Genomic DNA, 20,809 nt, shown 5'->3' on the forward strand with positions numbered 1-20,809 from the left:
GGGTGAGAAGGCAACTCTGTGGGCGAGAAGGCAACTCAGTGGATGAGAAGGTAACTCAGGGGGCGAGAAGGCAACTCAGTGGGCGAGAAGGTAACTCAGTGGGCGAGAAGGTAACTCAGTGGGTGAGAAGGTAACTCAATAGGTGAGAGGGTAACTCAGTGGCTGAGAGGGTAACTCAGTGACTGAGAATGTAACTCAATGGGTGAGAAGGTAACTCAGTCGGTGGGAAGGTAAATAAGTGGGTGGGAAAGTAACTCAGTGGTTGGGAAGGTAACTAAGTCACTGAGAATGTAACTCAGTGGGTGAGAAGGTTACCCCATGTGGGTGGGAAGGTAAATAAGTGGGTGGGAAAGTAATTCAGTAGATGGGAAGGTAAATAAGTGGGTGGGAAAGTAACTCAGTGGGTGAGAAAATAACTCAGTGGGTGAGAAGGCAACTCAGTGGGTGAGAAGGCCACTCAGTGAGTGAGAAGGCAACTCAGTGGGTGAGAAGGCAACTCAGTGGGTGAGAAGGCAACTCAGTGGGTGAGCAGGCAACTCAGTGTGTGAGAAGGCAACTCAGTGGGAGAGAAGGCAACTCAGTGGGCGAGAAGGTAACTCAGTGGGCGAGAAGGTAACTCAGTGGGTGAGAAGGTAACTCAGTGGGAGAGAAGGTAAATCAGTGAGCTAGAAGGCAACTCTGTGGGCGAGAAGGCAACTCAATGGGTGAGAAGGCAACTCAGTGGGCTAGAAGGCAACTCAGTGGGCTAGAAGGCAACTCAGTGGGCTAGAAGGCAACTCTGTGGGCAAGAAGGCAACTCTGTGGGCAAGAAGGCAACTCAGTGGACGAGAAGGCAACTCAGGGGGCGAGAAGGCAACTCAGGGGGCGAGAAGGCAACTCTGTGGGCGAGAAGGCAACTCAGTGGACGAGAAGGTAAATCAGTGAGCTAGAAGGCAACTCTGTGGGCGAGAAGGCAACTCAATGGGTGAGAAGGCAACTCAGTGGGCTAGAAGGCAACTCAGTGGGCTAGAAGGCAACTCTGTGGGCGAGAAGGCAACTCAGTGGACGAGAAGGCAACTCAGGGGGCGAGAAGGCAACTCTGTGGGTGAGAAGGCAACTCAGTGGACGAGAAGGCAACTCAGTGGGCGAGAAGGTAACTCAATGGGCAAGAAGGTAACTCAGTGGGCGAGAAGGTAACTCAGTGGGCGAGAAGGTAACTCAGTGGGCGAGAAGGTAACTCAGTGGGTGAGAAGGTAACTCAATAGGTGAGAAGGTAACTCAGTGACTGACAATGTAACACAGTGGCTGAGAAGGTAACTCATTGGCTGAGAGGGTAACTCAGTGGCTGAGAGGGTAACTCAGTGTCTGAGAGGGTAATTCAGTGACTGAGAATGTAAGTCAGTGGGTGAGAAGGTAACTCAGTCGGTGGGAAGGTAAATAAATGGGTGGGAAAGTAACTCAGTGGTTGGGAAGGTAACTAAGTCACTGAAAATGTAACTCAGTGGGTGAGAAGGTTACCCCATGTGGGTGGGAAGGTAAATAGTGACTGAGAATGTACCACAGTGGCTGAGAAGGTAACTCATTGGCTGAGAGGGTAACTCAGTGGCTGAGAGGGTAACTCAGTGGCTCAGAGGGTAATTCAGTGACTGAGAATGTAAGTCAGTGGGTGAGAAGGTAACTCAGTCGGTGGGAAGGTAAATAAGTGGGTGGGAAAGTAACTGAGTGGTTGGGAAGGTAACTAAGTCACTGAGAATGTAACTCAGTGGGTGTGAAGGTTACCCCATGTGGGTGGGAAGGTCAATAAGTGTGTGGGAAAGTAATTCAGTAGGTGGGAAGGTAAATAAGTGGGTGGGAAAGTAACTCAGTGGGTGAGAAGGTAACTCATAGACTGAGAATTCAACTCAGAGAATGAGAAGGTAACTCAGTGGACGAGAAGGTAACTCATAGACTGAGAATGCAACTCAGAGAATGAGAAGGTAACTCAGTGGACGAGAAGGCAATTCAGGGGGCGAGAAGGTAATTCAGTGGACGAGAAGGCAACTCAGTGGGCGAGAAGGTAACTCAGTTGCTGAGAATGTAACTCAGTGGCTGAGAAGGTAACTCAGTGGCTGAGAATGTAACTCAGTGGCTGAGAATGTAACTCAGTGGATACAAAGGTAACTCAGTGGGTGGGAAGGTTAATAAGTGAGTGGGAAAATAACTCAGTGGTTGGGAAGGTAACTAAGTCACTGATAATGTAACTCAGTGGGGGAGAAGGTTACCCCATGTGGGTGGGAAGGTAAAAAAGTGGGTGGGAAAGTAATTCAGTAGGTGGGACGGTAAATAAGTGGGTGGGATAGTAACTCAGTGGGTGAGAAAACAACTCAGTGGGTGAGAAGGTAACTCATAGACTGAGAAGGCAACTCAGTGGGTGAGAAGGTAACTCATAGACTGAGAAGGCAACTCAGAGAATGAGAAGGTAACTCAGTGGCTTAGAATGTAACTCAGTGGCTGGAAAGGCAACTCAGTGGCTGAGAAGGTAACTCAGTGGGTGAGAAGGCAACTCAGTGGGTGAGAAGGCAAGTCAGTAAGTGGGAAGGCAACTCAGTGAGTAAGAAGGTAACTCAGTGGGTAAGAAGGTAAATGGTAACTTTCAAATTTTAGTAGCCGAGGAGTATTCCCATCTCACAGAGTTACGGCATGAGCTTAGAATATGCTATGAATGTGTGTTTGATGTGACTCCCACTCCTTGCGCTCTTCATTCATCCTCCATTTCGTGGATGTTGGAAATGGCGAGGTGGCTTCTCATTCATATCTGTTGGAGTTCCACAAATAGTCCAACTGGTGCTTCGGCCATAAGTGAGCAGATAGGTGGCAGCACATGCGTCTCTATCCATTCACTTTTATGAGAGTTGTGAGAACAGAATACTTGCTTGGCATAAAAGTGAAAGGAGAGAGGCCCACATGTGTGGCTACCTCTCCATTCCCAAAGGCCATGGCACCATGTTTTCACCATGACTTGTAGCTTGGCAATGAGGTTTGTCCCCTTAATGGAAACTGGTAACCACTAAACCCCATAACAAACCCTAAACTGTACTGTATAGTTGACTTTAATCGTGGCATAATGAGGCCAGTGGGGCTCCTTTGCATTGCTGCTTAGGCTCGAAAAAGACTTTTGTTCCCATCAGTTTCTTCTCAGATCCAGTCAAAGAGGTGAGAGAGCTCCTGGATCCAGTCACCTCCCGCCTTCTCATGGTCGTTTTGCAGTGTAAACCCACCTATGTACAACTTCTTGTCACAGCCCCCAGCTCCACCTCAATATAACTTGATTTGAACATTCCACTCATGTATTCGCTCTGTACCGGCTACAGAGTCGCACATGCGTGGAATTTTCAGCTGAAAACATTGGGGCTAGATTTCTTGTAAGCCTGAAAATTGGCATTAAAAAAAGCCCTAAAATAGGTGCAATTACTGGTTCACAGCAATAAATTGTGTCTATTTCCCTCTTATGCCACCTCCACACCAAGGGGCAGGGATACATGCCTGCCAAAATATGCTAAATCACCCCCATAGTTTATTATATGTGTATTTAATTCACAGTGTAATAAAATAGCAGTGTAATTTTTCCCATACACACATTGGAGGGAATTTATCAATGTATCGGGGGGTATGCCAGTCTAGAGCGAGAAAATGCTATTTTCTGCGCCAGATTTATCACTGTGATCATAATTTCTGGTGAAGTATAAGACTGTCAAGTTAGACTTGCTTGCTTTGAAAGTTTTCAGTTTCAGGTATTGCCTGTCTCAAATCATAGCTTGTCTTGTGTTATTGCTATATAGTGTCCTCCTGGCTGCTGCATTTTCTGTGTATGTAAGAGATAGAGATGGGGAGCAGTGTCTCCTCCTATATTTGTGTGCAGTATATAGAGGACTTCATAGCAGCTAGACCTTAGTAAATTAACAATATATTAATGTCACGGGTGCTTCTGCGATCCACGTCTCGGGTCGCAGGCGCACCCGTGCCCCTCTCTGTGACGGCGTCCTGGCACGGGCTCACTTACCTCTCCATGCTTCTGCTCCCATCCCGGGTTCCCAGCATGCGCGTCCCCGTTCCCTAGGGCGCGAGCGCCACCACTCGTAAATTTAAAGGCTCAGAGATTGGCCACTTCCCGGGATTCCTGAAAATCCGGTTTCTCACAGCATTCCCCCTCCGGATCCTTGCTTCCCTCTCTGATAGATTCCTGTGTGTTGACCTCCTGTTGTGATCCCGGACCTGTTCTTGACTCTGCTCCTTTGCTGCCAGCCCTGACCTTGAACCGTTGCCGCCTGCATTGACCTACTGCCTGTCTCCGACCACAAGATTGCCTGACGATTGTGTACCTCGACCTTGGCTGCCATCGCGGACAAAGTTACACCTGTGGAACGACCTGGTGGCACCACAACACAGCAAGACCATTCTGTTTTGCGGCAGGCTCTGGTGAAAACTGTGTGCCACTTAGACTTTGGTCCCAGGTGTTGGCTTGTGTCATTGTCTGAGGTGGTCCAGGGGGTTCACTACCCCAGAAGACTGACAATTAAATCAGGAAAGCCTAAAACAGGAAAGAAATCTGATAAAAGTAGTGAAATAATAGTCCTTAATGGATGTTATGCACATGACAGCTTATTCTAACATGTCACCTGACAGATCCACACAACTCACGTCACCCTAAAACTCTGATACATATAATGTACCCAACTCTATGAAATAACTCTCATCTTTCAGTCTTCTCCCTTCTGTATAGACTAGATGTAAACACTGATGTAACTTGCCGCTACCCATTAGCCTTACGTTTTAACACTACTTATTAGCCTGACATTATGTGTTTCTTCTGCTGAGTGATAGGAGGTTAGTCCCCTCTTACTCTTCCATTTCCATTACACACAAGCTTAGTTACACGGGACATGCTCTTCTGTCATCCTGTTGAGTGCTTGATAAGAATAAACTTTTGCTGTACATGGTACAAGTCTGCCAATCCCATTCTGTCTATACATCATTTCATTTTATTATGTGTTGACAACGTTGTAATCATTAAGTTAATTTTTTAGTAAATGTTGAAAACATTTTTGGTAAATTTAGAAAAATTCATTTATATTATTTTAATTATTATCTCAACCACTTTGTTAATTCTGTAATATGCAGTGGATTTTCCACCTGTAAGATCTAGACAAAAATTGACAGCATATGTTCCCGATGTGAGCATGACCTAAGGCTAGGGACACACAGGATGTAATTGCTGCTGGTTAGTCGACAGAGATTACCGCATGGTGACTTAAAGTGACAGCTGAGTGGAGGAGATTTATACCGATTTCTTCCATATTCAGTGTTGGAAAAAATCAGCAGCGAGCAATGATTTGCACTGAGGGTTTTGAATCTGCAACATGTTCATTATTGCTGCGGATGCAGATTTATTCTTTGCAAGGTTGAACTCTGCCCCTGCCCACAGATAAATCACAGCTGAAAGCAGTGGCAGAAACCAGTACAGGCAGTCCCCGGGTTACATACAAGATAGGGTCTGTAGGTTTGTTCTTAAGTTGAGTTTGTATGTAAGTCGGAACTGTATATTTTATCACTGTAATCTCAGCCACAACTTTTTTGGTCTCTGTGACAATTGGATTTTAAAAATGTTGGGTTGTCATAAGAATCAATATTAACACTAAAGCTTCACTATAGACGCCTGTGATAACTGTTACAGCTGTTTATTGTAGCCTGGGACTAAAGTACAATAAATTACCAATATCCAGAGGTCCGTTTGTAACTAGGGGTCGTATGTAAGTCGAGTGTTCTTAAGTAGGGGACCGCCTGTAGTTTTAGTCTGACCTTTGACTCATCCGGAATGACCATGGACATTCCTTTACAATTCCACTGGTCTCCAATATTCTGTATTGAGGACATATCCCTGGATACACCCTAGGTGGCACTCAAACTTATCTCAAGAAGGGGGATCTGTAGACCACCTATCCGCTGCCACGCATACGCAGCCACTCTTTATTCTGGTCTATGGGAACAACGATTATATCTGAGCATATAGTCTCCGCTCTCCTGTATACATGAATGGAGCATGGCTGTGCATACGCACAAGGGTCCCAGAGGTAGGAATGTGTGGATGTCATAAATATATCTTTCATTTTGTATCCCCAGCATTGTAGTTCTGTAAGATTTGTTGCTCTAGTGCCATAACAAATATTGTGAACTCATGAAGTAAGATATATGGAGTCGACAGAGATGCAAACCACAGGTGATGGTTTAACAAATTAACCAGAACCCGAACCAGAACCTATTTCTGTCACATGAAAGCTAGCACAGCTGTGCCACAATCATATGGTGTGCGACACATTCCCCTGTTAAATACCTGTCAAAGCCGCGCAAATCCCGAAAACGACGTAAAGTATGACAAAAATCTGGCCGCGGACCCATAGTAAATAAGCCCCTATATCTTATAAAGACTGTGAAATTATTGTACTAATTTATTTCAATTTACATTGTATCCTACCTTTTACCTTACATGTTCACTGTGTACAGTGAACATGTCCTCCCATTATTGGTTGATTGGCATCCATTGAGGTTCGGGGGAAGCCCTGGCTAGCAGCGATTATACAAGTATCCGTGGGTTAGACACTGTGTAGAGTTGTTACTATGGTAGAAGATTCAGAGTTAATCACATTAGCATCTGTTGAATACCAACACCCGCTTGTGATATCTGCATCTACAAGATTTCTGTGCCAATGTCTGGCCTGATAGGACCCCTGCATGACCCTGATAGGAAGAAAAGCCCTCCATTCATGACCTGTATTATTCCTGGAAGCTTTCCAACTGTACGTGTGTGTCCCGTGTCCTCCATGGGAGTAACAGGATACAAATACACAGTTCAGTCATTTAAGTTTGGGCTTAATATATACGTAACTCCCTAAGTTTGTGCAGTTCCATCTGATACAGATTGGAGGATCTAGTATTAGCAGTACATGGGCTGATTCAGCTACAATCCCTTCCCTCAATCATCACATTGACAAGTATACATGAAGCCAATACAGCACCGCTCCGTCAAGTTCTAATTTTACATTTGGAAGGAGGGTGAAGTACTTGGTGAAGGTCACAAAGTAATGATACTGTGTCAGACATTTGAAAAGAAACCCAGATAGTATGACAGCACTAAAAACATTTATTTGGGTATCTGATTGTCGTGGTAGGAAGAAAACGGCGGGGTAAAGATTGAGGATTTATAGGATAAAACTTTCCTACATGTTTATCTCAGGGTTATAAGTAGGTTTTTCTTCACCATCAGAATTCATTTATTCCCTTATATTAAGTATACAGGCAGTCCGGACAAGATAGGGTCCGGAGGCTTGTTCTTAAGTTGAATTTGTATGTAAGTTGAAACTGTATATTTTATAATTGTAGATCCAGACAAAAAAAATTTTGGCCCCAGTGACAATTGGAGTTTAAACATTTTTTGCTATAATGGGATCAAGGATTATCAATAAATATTCATTACAGACATCTTATAGCTGATTATTGCAGTCTGGGACTATAGTAAGAGACTTCATCAGAGACTTCATCAGAGGTAACAGGGAGCAAATGGGTCTGTCTGTAACTATGGGTTGTCTGTAAGTCGGGTGTCCTTAAGTAGGAGACCGCCTGTATATGTATATTATGTTGTTGTATAAAGATATAGGATGTGTGTACATTCACTGTTTCATTTAAATCAAGATATAATCAACATATGAAAGGGAACCCATCATGTAAAAAATGTTCAGTCTTCAGCAGAGCAGTAGGAATTTAGCAAATTGAAATGTTGATGTGTAGATAGGGTTGAAGGGGGTTGTCCCTACAATACAAAGAATTGATTTGTATTATAAAAAGTTTTCAAAATTTTCCAAAATACTTTCTCTTTCAATTCCTCCGCTTGCTGTCATTCTAGAGGAAGTTTCATTATTTACTTCCTGTGGATAAACACCTGTCCCTGGTCATGTCGCACAGGTGCACGGCTCATTATATATCCCTGGTCATGTGATGTCATACAGGTGCACGGCTTGTTATATCCCTGGTCATGTGATGTCGTACAGGTGCATGGCTCATGTGATGTCATACAGGTGCATGGGGATATAACGAGTGTACCTGTGTGACATCACATGACCAGGGACCAGTGTTTATCTAGAGGAAGTAAACAATGAAGCTTCCTATAAAAAAGACCGCAAGCAGAGATCTAGAAAACAGTGAGGAAATTATACAGAAAGTATTGGAATATTGTAGAACTTTTGAAAGTTAAACTATTTGATAAATCAGTCCGACCGCCTCTAATTTGCCTTGCATGGAAGCCAGAGCTGCTGTACCAAAAAAGGATTGCGTGCACCAAAATCCCAGCGCAGGCACCTGTTAAATACCTGTGCAAGCCGTGTAATTCCCAGAAAAAGGCGGACAGTCTGACAAAGTAGTAATGGGGCTTAGTAGATGAGCCCCATTATGCTGATGTTTCCCCACAAAGCTATGTATAATCTGCTCAGCTCATACTGAATTATAACATGCTGCAGATAAGAAACTAAGGATCATTAACTCAACTCCTCCTGCTCCATAACATGCTGCCTCCAAATAAGAAACTATCTATGATCTAATCTTCACCTTCTGAATTATAACATGCTGCTTGCAGAGGGAGGGGAGGCAGATAGACCCCACGCGTTTCGTCACAGTAATGTGACTTCTTCATGGGTACCATTCCTGTGATGAAACGCGTGGGTTCTATCTGTCTCCCCTCCCCACAGCCTCTGCCTTGTCCCCCATCTGGTTATCCTTCATACACATTCCTTTTTGGTATGCCTAAAGGAAGAAGGTGAGTATAAAGTTTTTTTATATACACACTTAAAAAATTATACAGAGCTATTGGGGAAACTAAACCACTGGTCTATGTGGGTGGTTTAGTGTCCCAAATCACCATGACTGGTTCCCTTTAAAGGGGTATTCTCATCTGGACATTCACATTCAGTTTGATAAATCTGCCATATATAAACATTTCTTCAATTAGATGTTATTACAAAAAATGTTCCTGTGTGAAGATAATTTCTAATAAATGTTTCCATGTTGTCTATTAGAAACGAGATAGCTTCCTCGGATACGACCACCTCTGCTGGATAGGTTTCACAAATAAACAAAAAGTTTTTGTATATAAAATGTCCGGGAGTTACTGCAGGTCCCACAGCCGTCCTGTGGTAATGATCACTGAATCCTGGTGGTCCGGCAGGACTCAATAGCGCATGTCTGGCCACCGCTGCCAGAGTGTGACGTGGTCGTATCCGAGGAAGCTATCTCGTTTCTAATATAATTTTTTTTAATAACATCCAATTGAAGAAATGTTTATATTTGGAAGATTAGTGAAACTGAATGTGAATGCCCAGATGAGAATACCCCTTTAAGTCAAAAAGTGAAGGATCTATAGCCACTCACCCATATTAGTGAAGGTTACTGGGATGACGTCAGCCCCGGTGCACGTTTTGGCTAGGTTAGGGGGTGGCCCAGAAATTTTTGTAAAATTATTATAGACACCTAGGCTACAGTCACATAGATGGTGAATATTACTATATTCCCTTTAGGTTAGCCTTCATCTTTAGTAACGTCTCAAAGCACTACACAATGGATTGTCCACCACAATGGGTTACAAATGCTTCCTGCAGATAGGAAGCTGTGGAGAAAGCAGATCACTTATATATATCACCAGCGTGTGACTGACTGGCTGCATTTTACACCAAAAATGATAAACTGATCTACTAATTTGTTTGTGTATCTATTAAAACGGATACCGGGTTGTACATGAGCACATTAGGAAGGCTACACAGTAGGAGGAATTTTGATAGCATCCTAGGTGATTACCTTTTGACCTTGAAGTATTTTACTTGTGTAATAGATATTCTACATATTATCGCACAGTTGCTGAGTGTAAAGGATAGAGTAGGAGTATCTGAAAGACATGTGGGGGATGAAAACAATAAATTCCATTTCCACCCGATATGATGTTCTCTTAGAAGACACCTAAGAAGACAAGTGGAAAAGTGATGTCACACAATGGCAATGGTGTGTGTATCTTCTAAATGTTTGGGCCTGACCCCAATCAGCTGAACTCCACTCAATGGAGGACATGTATCTCTCCTATTTATTCCTTTTTCTTTTATGTGACTTTTTGTTAGACTTTTTGTAGTTTGCAACTTTTTAGGTGCAGAATCAAGCGACATACCAAAGTTATCAGCCTCAAGAATTTAGTGCAGTTGCCGGATTTATCTTTGTAGCCCAGATGTTTGCTAAACTTGTGTGACTTTTTGGTTTGGAATTGTCCCATTCTTGTGCCTAATGTCGCAAAACAGAGCATGCTAGACCCAGACTTATTTTTGGTAATCAACTATTTGGAACTAAAAAGTTGCACACCACAAAAAGTCCCAAAAGTGAGACTAATCGGGCAACTCATCACATATATCACAAAAGGAAAAAACTTAAGATACATTGCAACGATTAAGTAGGCCAGCTTTAGGAAACTTGGAAAAGTGGCAGCCAAAATACTATGATACATGTGCCCCAATATGTTACATCAGTTTAGCCGATTAGAGCCAAATAGCCCAAAGGGAGAAAGAAATGTTTGTGAGATGTAAAATGATTCCATGAATAAAGCTGTGTGATACAATAAAGTGTTCACCCTATAGATCGGCGCCTTTAAAGTGCCTTCATTTTAAATGTCATGCAAATAAAATTACGGGCGCAAGTCCAGCTTAGGTGGCTCGCTGCAAAACATTCCACTTCCAGGCAATCCTTCAACACATAAAAATGTTTCATTGCTAAAATCCACTTAAAACATAGGATCTCTATAGGCACAAAGATAAACCTGATTAAATCTTATTTTAATCCAAGATGCATTTCGAACCTGTGTCTGATGACGAGCCAAACATGTCTCAGGTTAATATTAAAATATGAGATGAAAGAGCACCTGAAAGTGCAATGATTTAGAGTAAGCTACCTCTACTGGGCTTGTACCCCCTACTGAGTGCACCGGGATTGCACCCCCCACTGAGGAACTGGGATTTCCACAGGCTGTGCCCATGAATACTAACCAATGCCTCAAATGTAGTTGTGATCTCACAACTATCAAAGGTGAGCATACGCCTAACATTGAAACTATGGGGAGATTTATTGTATCGTATGATGAAATACCTGCCCCCTCTGGCACCGCCTGATACATTGAGAAGCTTAGACCTCCTGATATATCCGGTAAAGCGGCTGTGTAGCGTATATTTCTACGCCAAGTTCTACCTTTGTGAAAGTTTGCTAGCTTCAGTAAGTGCACATGCAAGGGGTAGGAATGCCCTGCGTCGGCCTACTCCCCCACCAGCCGCACCCCTTTACGCACCTCCATGCCCCTTTGGCGTGGAGAAGAGGTAAAGGGGATAATAATTAATTCAGGCTTTCTGCACCAATTTTCTGGCGTAGAGATCCTGATAATCCTTTCCAAATGTGTGTATACGATATCTAACCTTAAAATTCGACCATATATCCTTGTGCTTCGATTGTCTTATATTTTCTATTTTCTACCAAAAAATAGTTAATGTTTTTTTTTTTGCTTTTTATCTCCGCAGTATGTTCCTCCTGACCTTTGCATATGTAATTTTGTGCTGGAGCAGTCCCTTTCTGTCAGAGCCCTTCAAGAAATGCTGGCAAACACAACAGCAAGTGGCCAAGAAGGGGTAAGTTTTTTTATATAATGTGACCAAAACATTAACAACGTCAAAACTATTTTCAGGCATTACCTATAATAACCTGTAAGAAGAAGGATTTGCAGCTGTTTTTCTTCCCATACCCAGCACTGGATACTGAATTATGGAATATTTTTCCTTCAAAATTTAGCTTCTATCCAATTTTTCTGTAAGGCGGTATTTTGCTTAAGATAATGAGTACTTTTTTTTAATTAAAAAAATATTAAAGTAAAGCTCCATTATTTATCAATTGTCTAGTAACACCGACATTTTTTGTGCCGAAAAAAAATTTTCTGATGCAACTTAAAACTTTCTACCAGTTATTGATAATAGGCTCCAGTATGATTGAAATGTGGCAACTTGCCATGCCGGAGCACCGGCGTCATCAGGGGATCGGTAGCCCCGATCCCCAGATGACTCTGGTACTCCGGCAAAAGATGTCGGAGGGGCTTGTGTGTGTGTTTTAAGGTTTTTGTCTGAGGTTGCCTACTAGTGTCATCGCTGCAGAGATACACTATTAGAAAGGTAAATAAAGGTATAGTTGCCTTGGCAGTCCTAAAAGGGCTATTCAGTATGTAAATTTACAGGACATCTACCGTCAGATTTACTGATGTCCACACTTACGTGCTCATTATCTCGTCTAGAGGATGACACCTTTTTTTGACGCCAGTTTATTTAGAAACTGTTGTGCAGGAAATATTTTCACAAAATAATAAATAATAAACTATAATAATTTTTTTTAATGTTAAGATGTTTTTTGCAAATATTTAACAAGATTTTGGAATGTTTTTATTAAAACATTGAATGACATGTACCAAAATGAAACTGTTAGCTATTTTTATTATAAAATTGTACTGGGTCATCAGTACTGCTCTTTGTGACATTTAGGATACATACAGATGAAGATTTTGGCCTATCACAAGTTGTTACATAAGAAAATATAAAGAAATGGCTTAAACTTCTCTCACATCCAAAGATTGCATGTGTGGATTTCGCCTAAGGGCTTGTCTCTCAGTTTTTATCATAATTACCCTACACCACCTGGACTATTTTAACATTCACAATCAACATCACTGGGAAGTTAAGTAAGAATCAGATATGAACTATCGAATGAAGTCAGCCATATGCTCCATTTATCTTTGAGGAAACATGAATTTGCTATGGGAATTTTCAATAGGGCAGAACAGGTGCAAGCTCCAGGCCTATTATATCAGTGGGAAAGAGAACATAAGAAAAGTTTAAATTTAAAAGATGATAGAGTAGGTTCTTGAAAAACATTGAAGGATCAAAACCATGGATGATAACCAATTCCTGGTGGCAGTGATAGATCATTAGTAGAGAAAAAAATGGAGAGAGGAGCCAATCCGGTAATAGGACAGAGGTTTATAGGTAAAAGCCAGAGGCATTGATAAAAGTCAATGGCCATGACTTCCTTAGCTCTCTGTTTTATAGGGTGATGGCTCTGCTTCACTTTTGCAAGTAAGGGTCAGTATAGGTCAAAGTGCTGGCTATTCCTCCCAACAGAAAATTTTTACTCTTCCTAAACAAGGCCTCATGCACACAAATATTGTTTCTGTATTTCCTTTGGGTCAACCACTGCAGTGGTTTACAAGGCCCTGTGTATGAGCTGAATTTTCTTGAGCGGACCTCACACTTCACTGAGGTCCATTGTTTAAAGGGGTTTTCCTATGAACTAATGTTAGGCCCCATTCACGGGATAGGGCCTAACTTGCTGATCAGTGGGGGTCTCAGTGCTGAGACCACCACAGATCGCGAAAAAACAAGGGGTCCGATGGATGGAGCAGATGACCGTTCTGCTCCATTAATCTCCATGAAGCTGACGGAGATCGCCGAGCACGACCCTTTAAGGGGCAATGAATGTGCAAGTAACGTGAAAGACTAGAATGGTCACTGTATGGTAAGGAAGTGGCTTTAGAATGATGTGTATTCATAAAGGAAACCTGTCACCAAGAATAGTCACAATAAACCTTACTTTCCCCCCTACAGTTGTTTTGTTGAAAAGTGCAGTGAACTTGTTCCATCTTAAATCTGCCTCCTCCCAGTAAAATCCCCAAACATTTTCTGCCTTTGTCTATGAAGGCCCCACCTACTGGTGTGTGGCTCCGCTCACCACAATTTGGCTTTGCCCATCGTGGGATGCTTGAAATGGAGAAAAAATATTCAGTGTTCACTGCTAAACTCACCATGCAACTGAGAGGATTCTGGTAAGGTAAATCTTAGCCTGTCTGCTCAACCTAAGATTTGAAGAATCACTGAGCTGTCAGTCAAAAGGAGGAGGCGTGGTTACTGACATCCTGGAGAAAACTTGACTCTTCTCTTCAGAAGTTGACTACTGTCTACTTCTGTCTGGGCCTGCTTACATCCACAATTTCCAACCCATTTTTACCCAAACTTTCACGCATGAACACTTTTTGAACATCTACTACACATCACATGGCTAGTTGTTCCTACTGAAATCAATGGGTTCATATCACGTTGGTTTGATGTGTATAGTCACGTTTAAACCCCTTTACATCACTAGCAATGTGATTGTCCCCAAAACCACCATGTGACTCCTCCAGGGGATTACAGATAGAATTGTACCAGCGCTTAATGTTCTTGGTGCCACAACCAGATCCCTTACAGGACAGCTAATCTTATAAGAAGTTTCATTACGCTTTCTCTGTCACAAGGTGTTACATTTTTTGATGGGAGGATATAATTAGCTAATCTAAAATCTTGTGTTTCACACTGCAGTGATTAAGTAAAACATACCGAAATAATTCTATTAATGTGAACAGTTTCCAGGGTTTATAATCTTCCAAAAATCAAAAAGACCTGATTAGTAGTTTAGCATAACATCATGCTGCAGAAACTTAAAAAAATTTTAAAAAATCACCAAGAAAATAAAATAGTTTTAGTGGGAGTCCTGTAGCCCCTGTAATATTTTAAACATGAAATATTCCTATCTTGTTTTGTTAATTCTTTTATAATTCTTTTTCACTATACCTCGCCAATCCCCACACCCTAAGCTTTGGGATGAATTTTAAAAGAGTCTTCCGAAGTAAATCAGAAAAAGATACAGATTAGGTTCAGTGCTGGAAAAATGGCATATTGGTACTGAATACCGGAGCAACCAAAAGATTACTTTACCAAAAGTCCAAATTTCAATGTATATGTCACACTTCTTTAAAAATGCTTTATAAAAACTTTAGAAAAAGTTATTAGAACGTATTTCTCCTGAGTTTTGGACTCGCCCATTTTTAGTCTCAAATGAGGGCTGCACCCTATTTACTTTTTACCTAGCATGAGTGAACGCAATGTTTTAGTTTGGATTCGGCCCACACGACTTGGACGTTTTGCCGTATTGGCGGCTGAACAGGCAATCTGGAAAATTTAGCCATGGCGGAGGGTTCCAGGGGATGTCAATCCCTGAACGATCATAGAAATGGCTAGTTGCCTCGGGTGTCAATTTGTTGATCGGCCATCAATCCGCCAATATGTCCACAACGTGCATACCGAACTTCAAACCCAAACGGAAACATTGGGTCTGCTCAACTCTACCTAGCACAGCACCACAGCATAATAAAACATATTTGATAATATAATATTTAAATTATTTATTGTTAATGAAACAGAAATAATATAACCTTATTAGATTCTTCCTCTACTTCTACTTAAAGGGGAGGGCCATTAATAAGAACATTTACCAGGGTAAGTACAATACCCTAATAGGGTCACCCATATTGTAATCACCCTGGTACACTTTTACTTTAGGTCACATCCAAACTTGTGTAGTTTGTACCTGTGGCCCTTCTGTCATTAGTGTGTGAGTTGTTTTGTGTACAATTCCTGAAATAATTGTGATGCTTTGCCAACTGCCAATCACCAGGATTATTATCCCCATTATGCCACCTGGATTGGGCATGGAGGGTACATGTAGAGGGTGTGGCCCGCAGAGGAGTGGCCAGTGCTGCTCCGCCCCACAGGCCCAGGTCTACATGAAAACTGAACTTATAGACGGCAGAATACCGTGCTCAACCGTAGGCAGCAGGTATTTAGCCTGTATTTTATACATTCCCATTGACTTCTATGAGCCATACGGAACACAAAAACTAAGGAAGAAAGGACATGCTCTACAGTATATTTACATATACATGGATGGTCGTATTGGCCATTGGAATACATGGGGCCATATGCCGGCCATATATATACAGATGTTTTAATGCGTTCTCTACACGTTCGTGTGCATGGGGCCAAAGCCTGAAGGTATCCACTGCGGCAGGAGGGGCATGGCGTAAACACACGTAAACACATAAGTTCTGATAAATTATAGATCCTCCCCGGTCTTTAACTCCATAGCGCAAAAAGATGTACCCTTACGTCTTGTTGCGTATGGGGGAGTATGAAGTGGACTCACGGGCTGCTAGCACCGTTCGTGGGTGTTCACCCTATGATCGCCAACGGCAAAGCTGCCAGCGGCACGTGGGCGCCGCCATCTTGGCTCCGAACGTTGCTCCCCGTGACATCATCGGGGAGCAGCGATCCGTTACCATGACAGCCTTGGGTCACACAAAGATTCGAGGCTATCATGTTTTAGGCTATCTATTCCAAAGTGCGATTTGCGAAATCCCCATCTACTGCATTTAGAATTTTTTTCCTGCTTCCCAGTACACGGCCTGGAATATTCAACACCATCACTATGAAGTGCAGTTTGTTACGCAAAAAACAAGCTGTCACAGAGCTCTTTACTTGAAAAAAAAAAAATTAAAGATGCAAAAATAAAAAAAAGGCCTGGTCCTTAGGGGGTTAAAACCTTAAGGTGACCAATATCTTGAGCGTGGTTTTAAATATTTGAAATGGAGAACTATAGTATTTGCGCTCCTGTAGCAACATTTTATGTTCTTAAATAAAATATCTTGTAAATACAGGGACTACGTAGCTAACATGAAACCATCATCTGCGCCCCCCCCCCCCCCCCATGCAGTGTAAACGGTAAAATGTTTTTCTGCAAAAGATTTCACCTTGAAATAAAATTCTCTCTCTGTGGAGTATGTTTTCTCCTGCACAGATCATACTAAGATAACGCCCAATGTATGATGTAGAGAAGATAACACTGCCAGGGATTGCATTCATGTGATATGCCGAGCCGAGGAGCAGATTTATCTTACATAGTTTGTTTTTTTCGCCAGCTGTCCTAGCTGGATCTCAGAAGCAGTTCTCAAATTCTCCTTTTTACTGATCCTTTAAAGAGCAGCCAAACCAAGAAAATGGGAATTTTCTGGAAGTTTCCCATAGATTTATGCTAATGCTGACAGAATGTGTAAAGGATACAATATCTGTAACGTGGAACTTCCTGTGTTATTTTACCAGTTCCTCCTACTCACATATCGGTAGCAATGTATCTGGTATCAGAATAAGTTATGATCGACAATAGTGAGGCCATAGAGCGCTCTATGTATCTGCCTTGTTAGAAGGTCAGGAGGGTTTTTTGTTTTTCTACTGGCACAAAAAATTACATACAATGTATAATAGTAGATTAGATTAGATTAACTTTATTTATCCCAAAAGAAAAATTATGTAGTCTATGTAATAACACACATAAAACACGCGTTTTACATATTATTGTAATAAAAATGTATAAAAATTTGTTAAAACCCCCATAAACACATCCAATCTAGAATATACTTCATCGTCTGGATTTTATATTGGCCAATTCTTGATTGTAGAGAGTTATGGAAGAAAGACTCTGTTGAGACATCATCTTCTGATATAACAGATGACTTTCATCCCCCAGTATATATAGTACTGTATATACAAGTTGTAGCGAACCAGTGTTTTCTTGCCAGGTCGTGCAGGAGGAGTGAGTAGGGGAAGGAAGCACCGGATTCTGATTGGAGCTCCTTCTCTGGGCCCTACCATTATTCCTGTGCAGGGGGATGCTACAATAATAATGCAAATTTATCCTCCTCCTTTCAATGGTATTGATGTTAGGATGCCAATATAAAGTAAAGAAATCACTACCGTGTCAGAAGTTTTGCGATTAAAAATGTGGGTTTTGGTTGTAGTTTGGGACTTCCCTGTCTAAAAGGTTCACCATCACTGATATATACTAACAAAAGGTGTAACAATCTCCCTACAAATTCCCTGCTGTTTCCATGCTGGTGCTTTCCTGGTCTCCTATAAACTTTGTACTCCACTTATGGAGACACAAGATCACTAAAGCCTATGTCCAGCTGTAGTGCTTCCATGTCAGCATCACGGAGGTCACTGCTGCACCCAGTTATTGTCAGGACCACTGGAAATTGGAAAGGGATCAGGAAAGCTGAGAAGTAAGAGCACTAGAGGTTAAAGAGGTTTTCCCACAAAGAAAAGTTAGGCCCTATCCATGGGATAGGACCAAACTTACTGATCAGTGGGGGTCTGTCATTGCAGATCATGAAAACGAGGGGTCAGTCAGACCCCGACTGATCAGCTAAGCCCTATCCCGTGGGGCTTAACGTTTCTTTGTGGGAAAACCCCTTTAATGAGGTTGTCCATGAATATGGAAACCCCCTGGGGGAAAGAGAAATCACATTCCATCTTACCACATACCACATTCCAGTTCATGCGTTGCTTCGTACTTCTATTATTTGGGCCATGCGTCCGTATAGAAGTTCACGGGTTCACTACACCTGCTTAAGCAAATGAGTGGGTTCCTCGGACACTCGACATCGCTTCCATTTTCCAGGGCTCCCACATTGTCTTCTAACTTATGATACAGAGTTTTATGCAACATCAACAAAAACTCACGAAAAAAACCCACAAAATATGTTTTTAGTATCTTTTAATGATTTATTATTATTCTTTATATTCTTGGAATTACAAAACACAATTCATGTTTAGGCTTAGCTTTCCCTCCAGTCACTTGCTTATTCTAATTTCACCATTCTCTATCTCAGTAACGTTGGATCAGTATCTAATAACAGCAGCCTGTAATGTTTTCCTGTTTTTTTTTTCTTGTTGTTGCATATGATAAATTAGAAAGACGTCTTATAAAGTTACTAGCCCTTTAATTACTCTTTGTTTTTAGTATTTCTCAAGTGGTTTCTTTATTAACGGCATGATACATTGTAATGGCTTCCTCATGTTATAATGTACAGTTCTGACTATTTTCTTTAATATACCTTAATTTTTTCAGCTTCCTCTTCCATGTTTAAGTTCTTTGTTCGGAGTTTACATTTTTGTATTGTTCCTTGCTCTGACTATATCCAGATGACACAGAACTGCATATCATTTAATATGTTTTTTTTTTCATTACAGGGGTTGGGCACTAATAAGAAAGTTTATCAGGCCAAGTACAATTCCCTAATAGGGTCACCTGTATTGTACTTACCCTGGTAAACTCCTCTTCCACTTTTTGGAGCCATGAGTCACATGACCCACTGGCAGCCACTTCCAGTACTTCCTGTGATGTCCCGTTTCCTATAGACTTTCTTTGTGTCCTTTGTGCATTTCCTGAACACCACTGCTTGTACCAATGACATCCGTGAGCCCCTCCAAGCAGTGACATGGGAAGAGGTGTGGATTTTGTACTCAGGGCACTGGCCCACTGCAGGATATTGGACATAACAAGAAGGTTCAAATGTGTTCAGCCGGTCACGTGTCCCGCGGTCCTATAGACAGAAGGGAAAAATTTAAGGTTAAGTACAATATGGGTGACAATATGTATTGTACCCTGATATACTTTGTTATTCATGCCTGACTCTTTCCATAGGGGATAAATATCTGAATGCGGGGGGTCCAGCACTCCATGAGATTTCCAAAATAGCTTACAGGAAGTCCTATTTAATACAGGACAGCTCTGGGGACCTTGCAATCCCCCATTGTGCCAATCACAGGAGGTGGATAGGTGATAACAGTACAGTGGAAACCCCATTTACAATTATGTAGTAATTTCTACCATTACTCCAGGGTCAGTTCCCATTACAGTGCATGGTAGTAGGTGATGCCGACTCAAACCTGACCTACCTGACCCAAACTCCAAACTGCTGATTGGTACAAGGTTCTGCCCCCCCCCCCCCGATCAGATATTAATCTGCTGCAGTATTAGACAACTTATCTGACTGTAGCCCCTATTTGTAAATCTGCCCCATTTGTATAGTATAGAGTGTGAGCACATATTTATGACAACACAGCGTCGTGGAAATTATTGTGACCTTTATGTGACTAGATCAAATAGATTTGTTGTGTAATAGTGAAAAATCTCCAAAGTCAATGTAACCCTAACTCTATTATTTTGTTTCTGACCTTGATAGAATAGTGACCTGTCCAGATGGGTATGTTCTTCTATCTCTCCTAGTGCTCTTCTCCTTTTTTTTGCATGGGAATTGTGATGATTTGATCATTCTCACATGAGAGCCCGGCGTGTCATATTATCTCTGTATGCTATAGATGTTATGTATATTTAATGAAAAATGGAACATGGAGCCATCTGTCACAGTGGTAACTATAGGTAAAAAAATAGATGATGATAAATATTTTATAGCTTCCAAGTATCTCATTTCAATGGACGTAATCTAATTTAAAGAGTAGAAAGAGTGGCACAGGGGGTGATAGGAGCCCTACCAGTGCACATCAGGGGCATATACTGGTGATAAGACATGAATGTTTATAGATTTAGAAAACTGCCTGTAATGTTGGCCATATTCTGTGATTTTACATGGATGGTGCATTCTGACACTAAAAAAATACAGGGGAAGATTTATCAAGCTATCTAAGTGTAAGAATGGCAACCAATTGGCCCATGGCAAAGGGGCCCCTTGGCAGAATGTCCCATGGCAACCAATTACAACTCGGCTTTCATTTTACCAGTGCTCATGAATATTTTGAAGGGGAGCTTTAATTGGTTGGTAATATGACAATACAGTGCTATCCTAAAGTTAGGGCTCATTATCAGATTCATTTAGGTTGTGACTTATGCCACATGAATGGGATCGCACCACAATACCCATAATAGCTACAACTTAATGTATAACATTCTGGTGAAGTACTGATGCAAGCAATGACCCCTAACCTATCCTAACAATTGGCCATCAATCTCAGAATGTCCT

At 41.8% G+C, this 20,809-nt stretch overlaps 1 protein-coding gene across 15 annotated transcripts in view; it reads left to right on the top strand.

Annotated features, from left to right (window-relative positions):
- The window catches only part of RYR3 (ryanodine receptor 3), a 434,191-nt gene that overhangs the window by 155,563 nt on the left and 257,819 nt on the right, over positions 1-20,809 (top strand). For 9 of the 15 annotated variants that reach the window (XM_072115452.1, XM_072115453.1, XM_072115457.1 and 6 more), the window contains 2 exons: positions 11,601-11,708; positions 20,015-20,035. In XM_072115452.1, coding sequence (XP_071971553.1) covers positions 11,601-11,708; positions 20,015-20,035 — 129 coding nt within the window. The remainder of the gene's footprint in view (positions 1-11,600; positions 11,709-20,014; positions 20,036-20,809) is intronic. The other 6 variants (XM_072115455.1, XM_072115467.1, XM_072115460.1 and 3 more) reach the window with 1 other exon arrangement.

The sequence above is a fragment of the Engystomops pustulosus genome, chromosome 7 (assembly GCF_040894005.1).
Source record: "Engystomops pustulosus chromosome 7, aEngPut4.maternal, whole genome shotgun sequence".
Taxonomy (NCBI): Eukaryota; Metazoa; Chordata; class Amphibia; order Anura; family Leptodactylidae; genus Engystomops; species Engystomops pustulosus.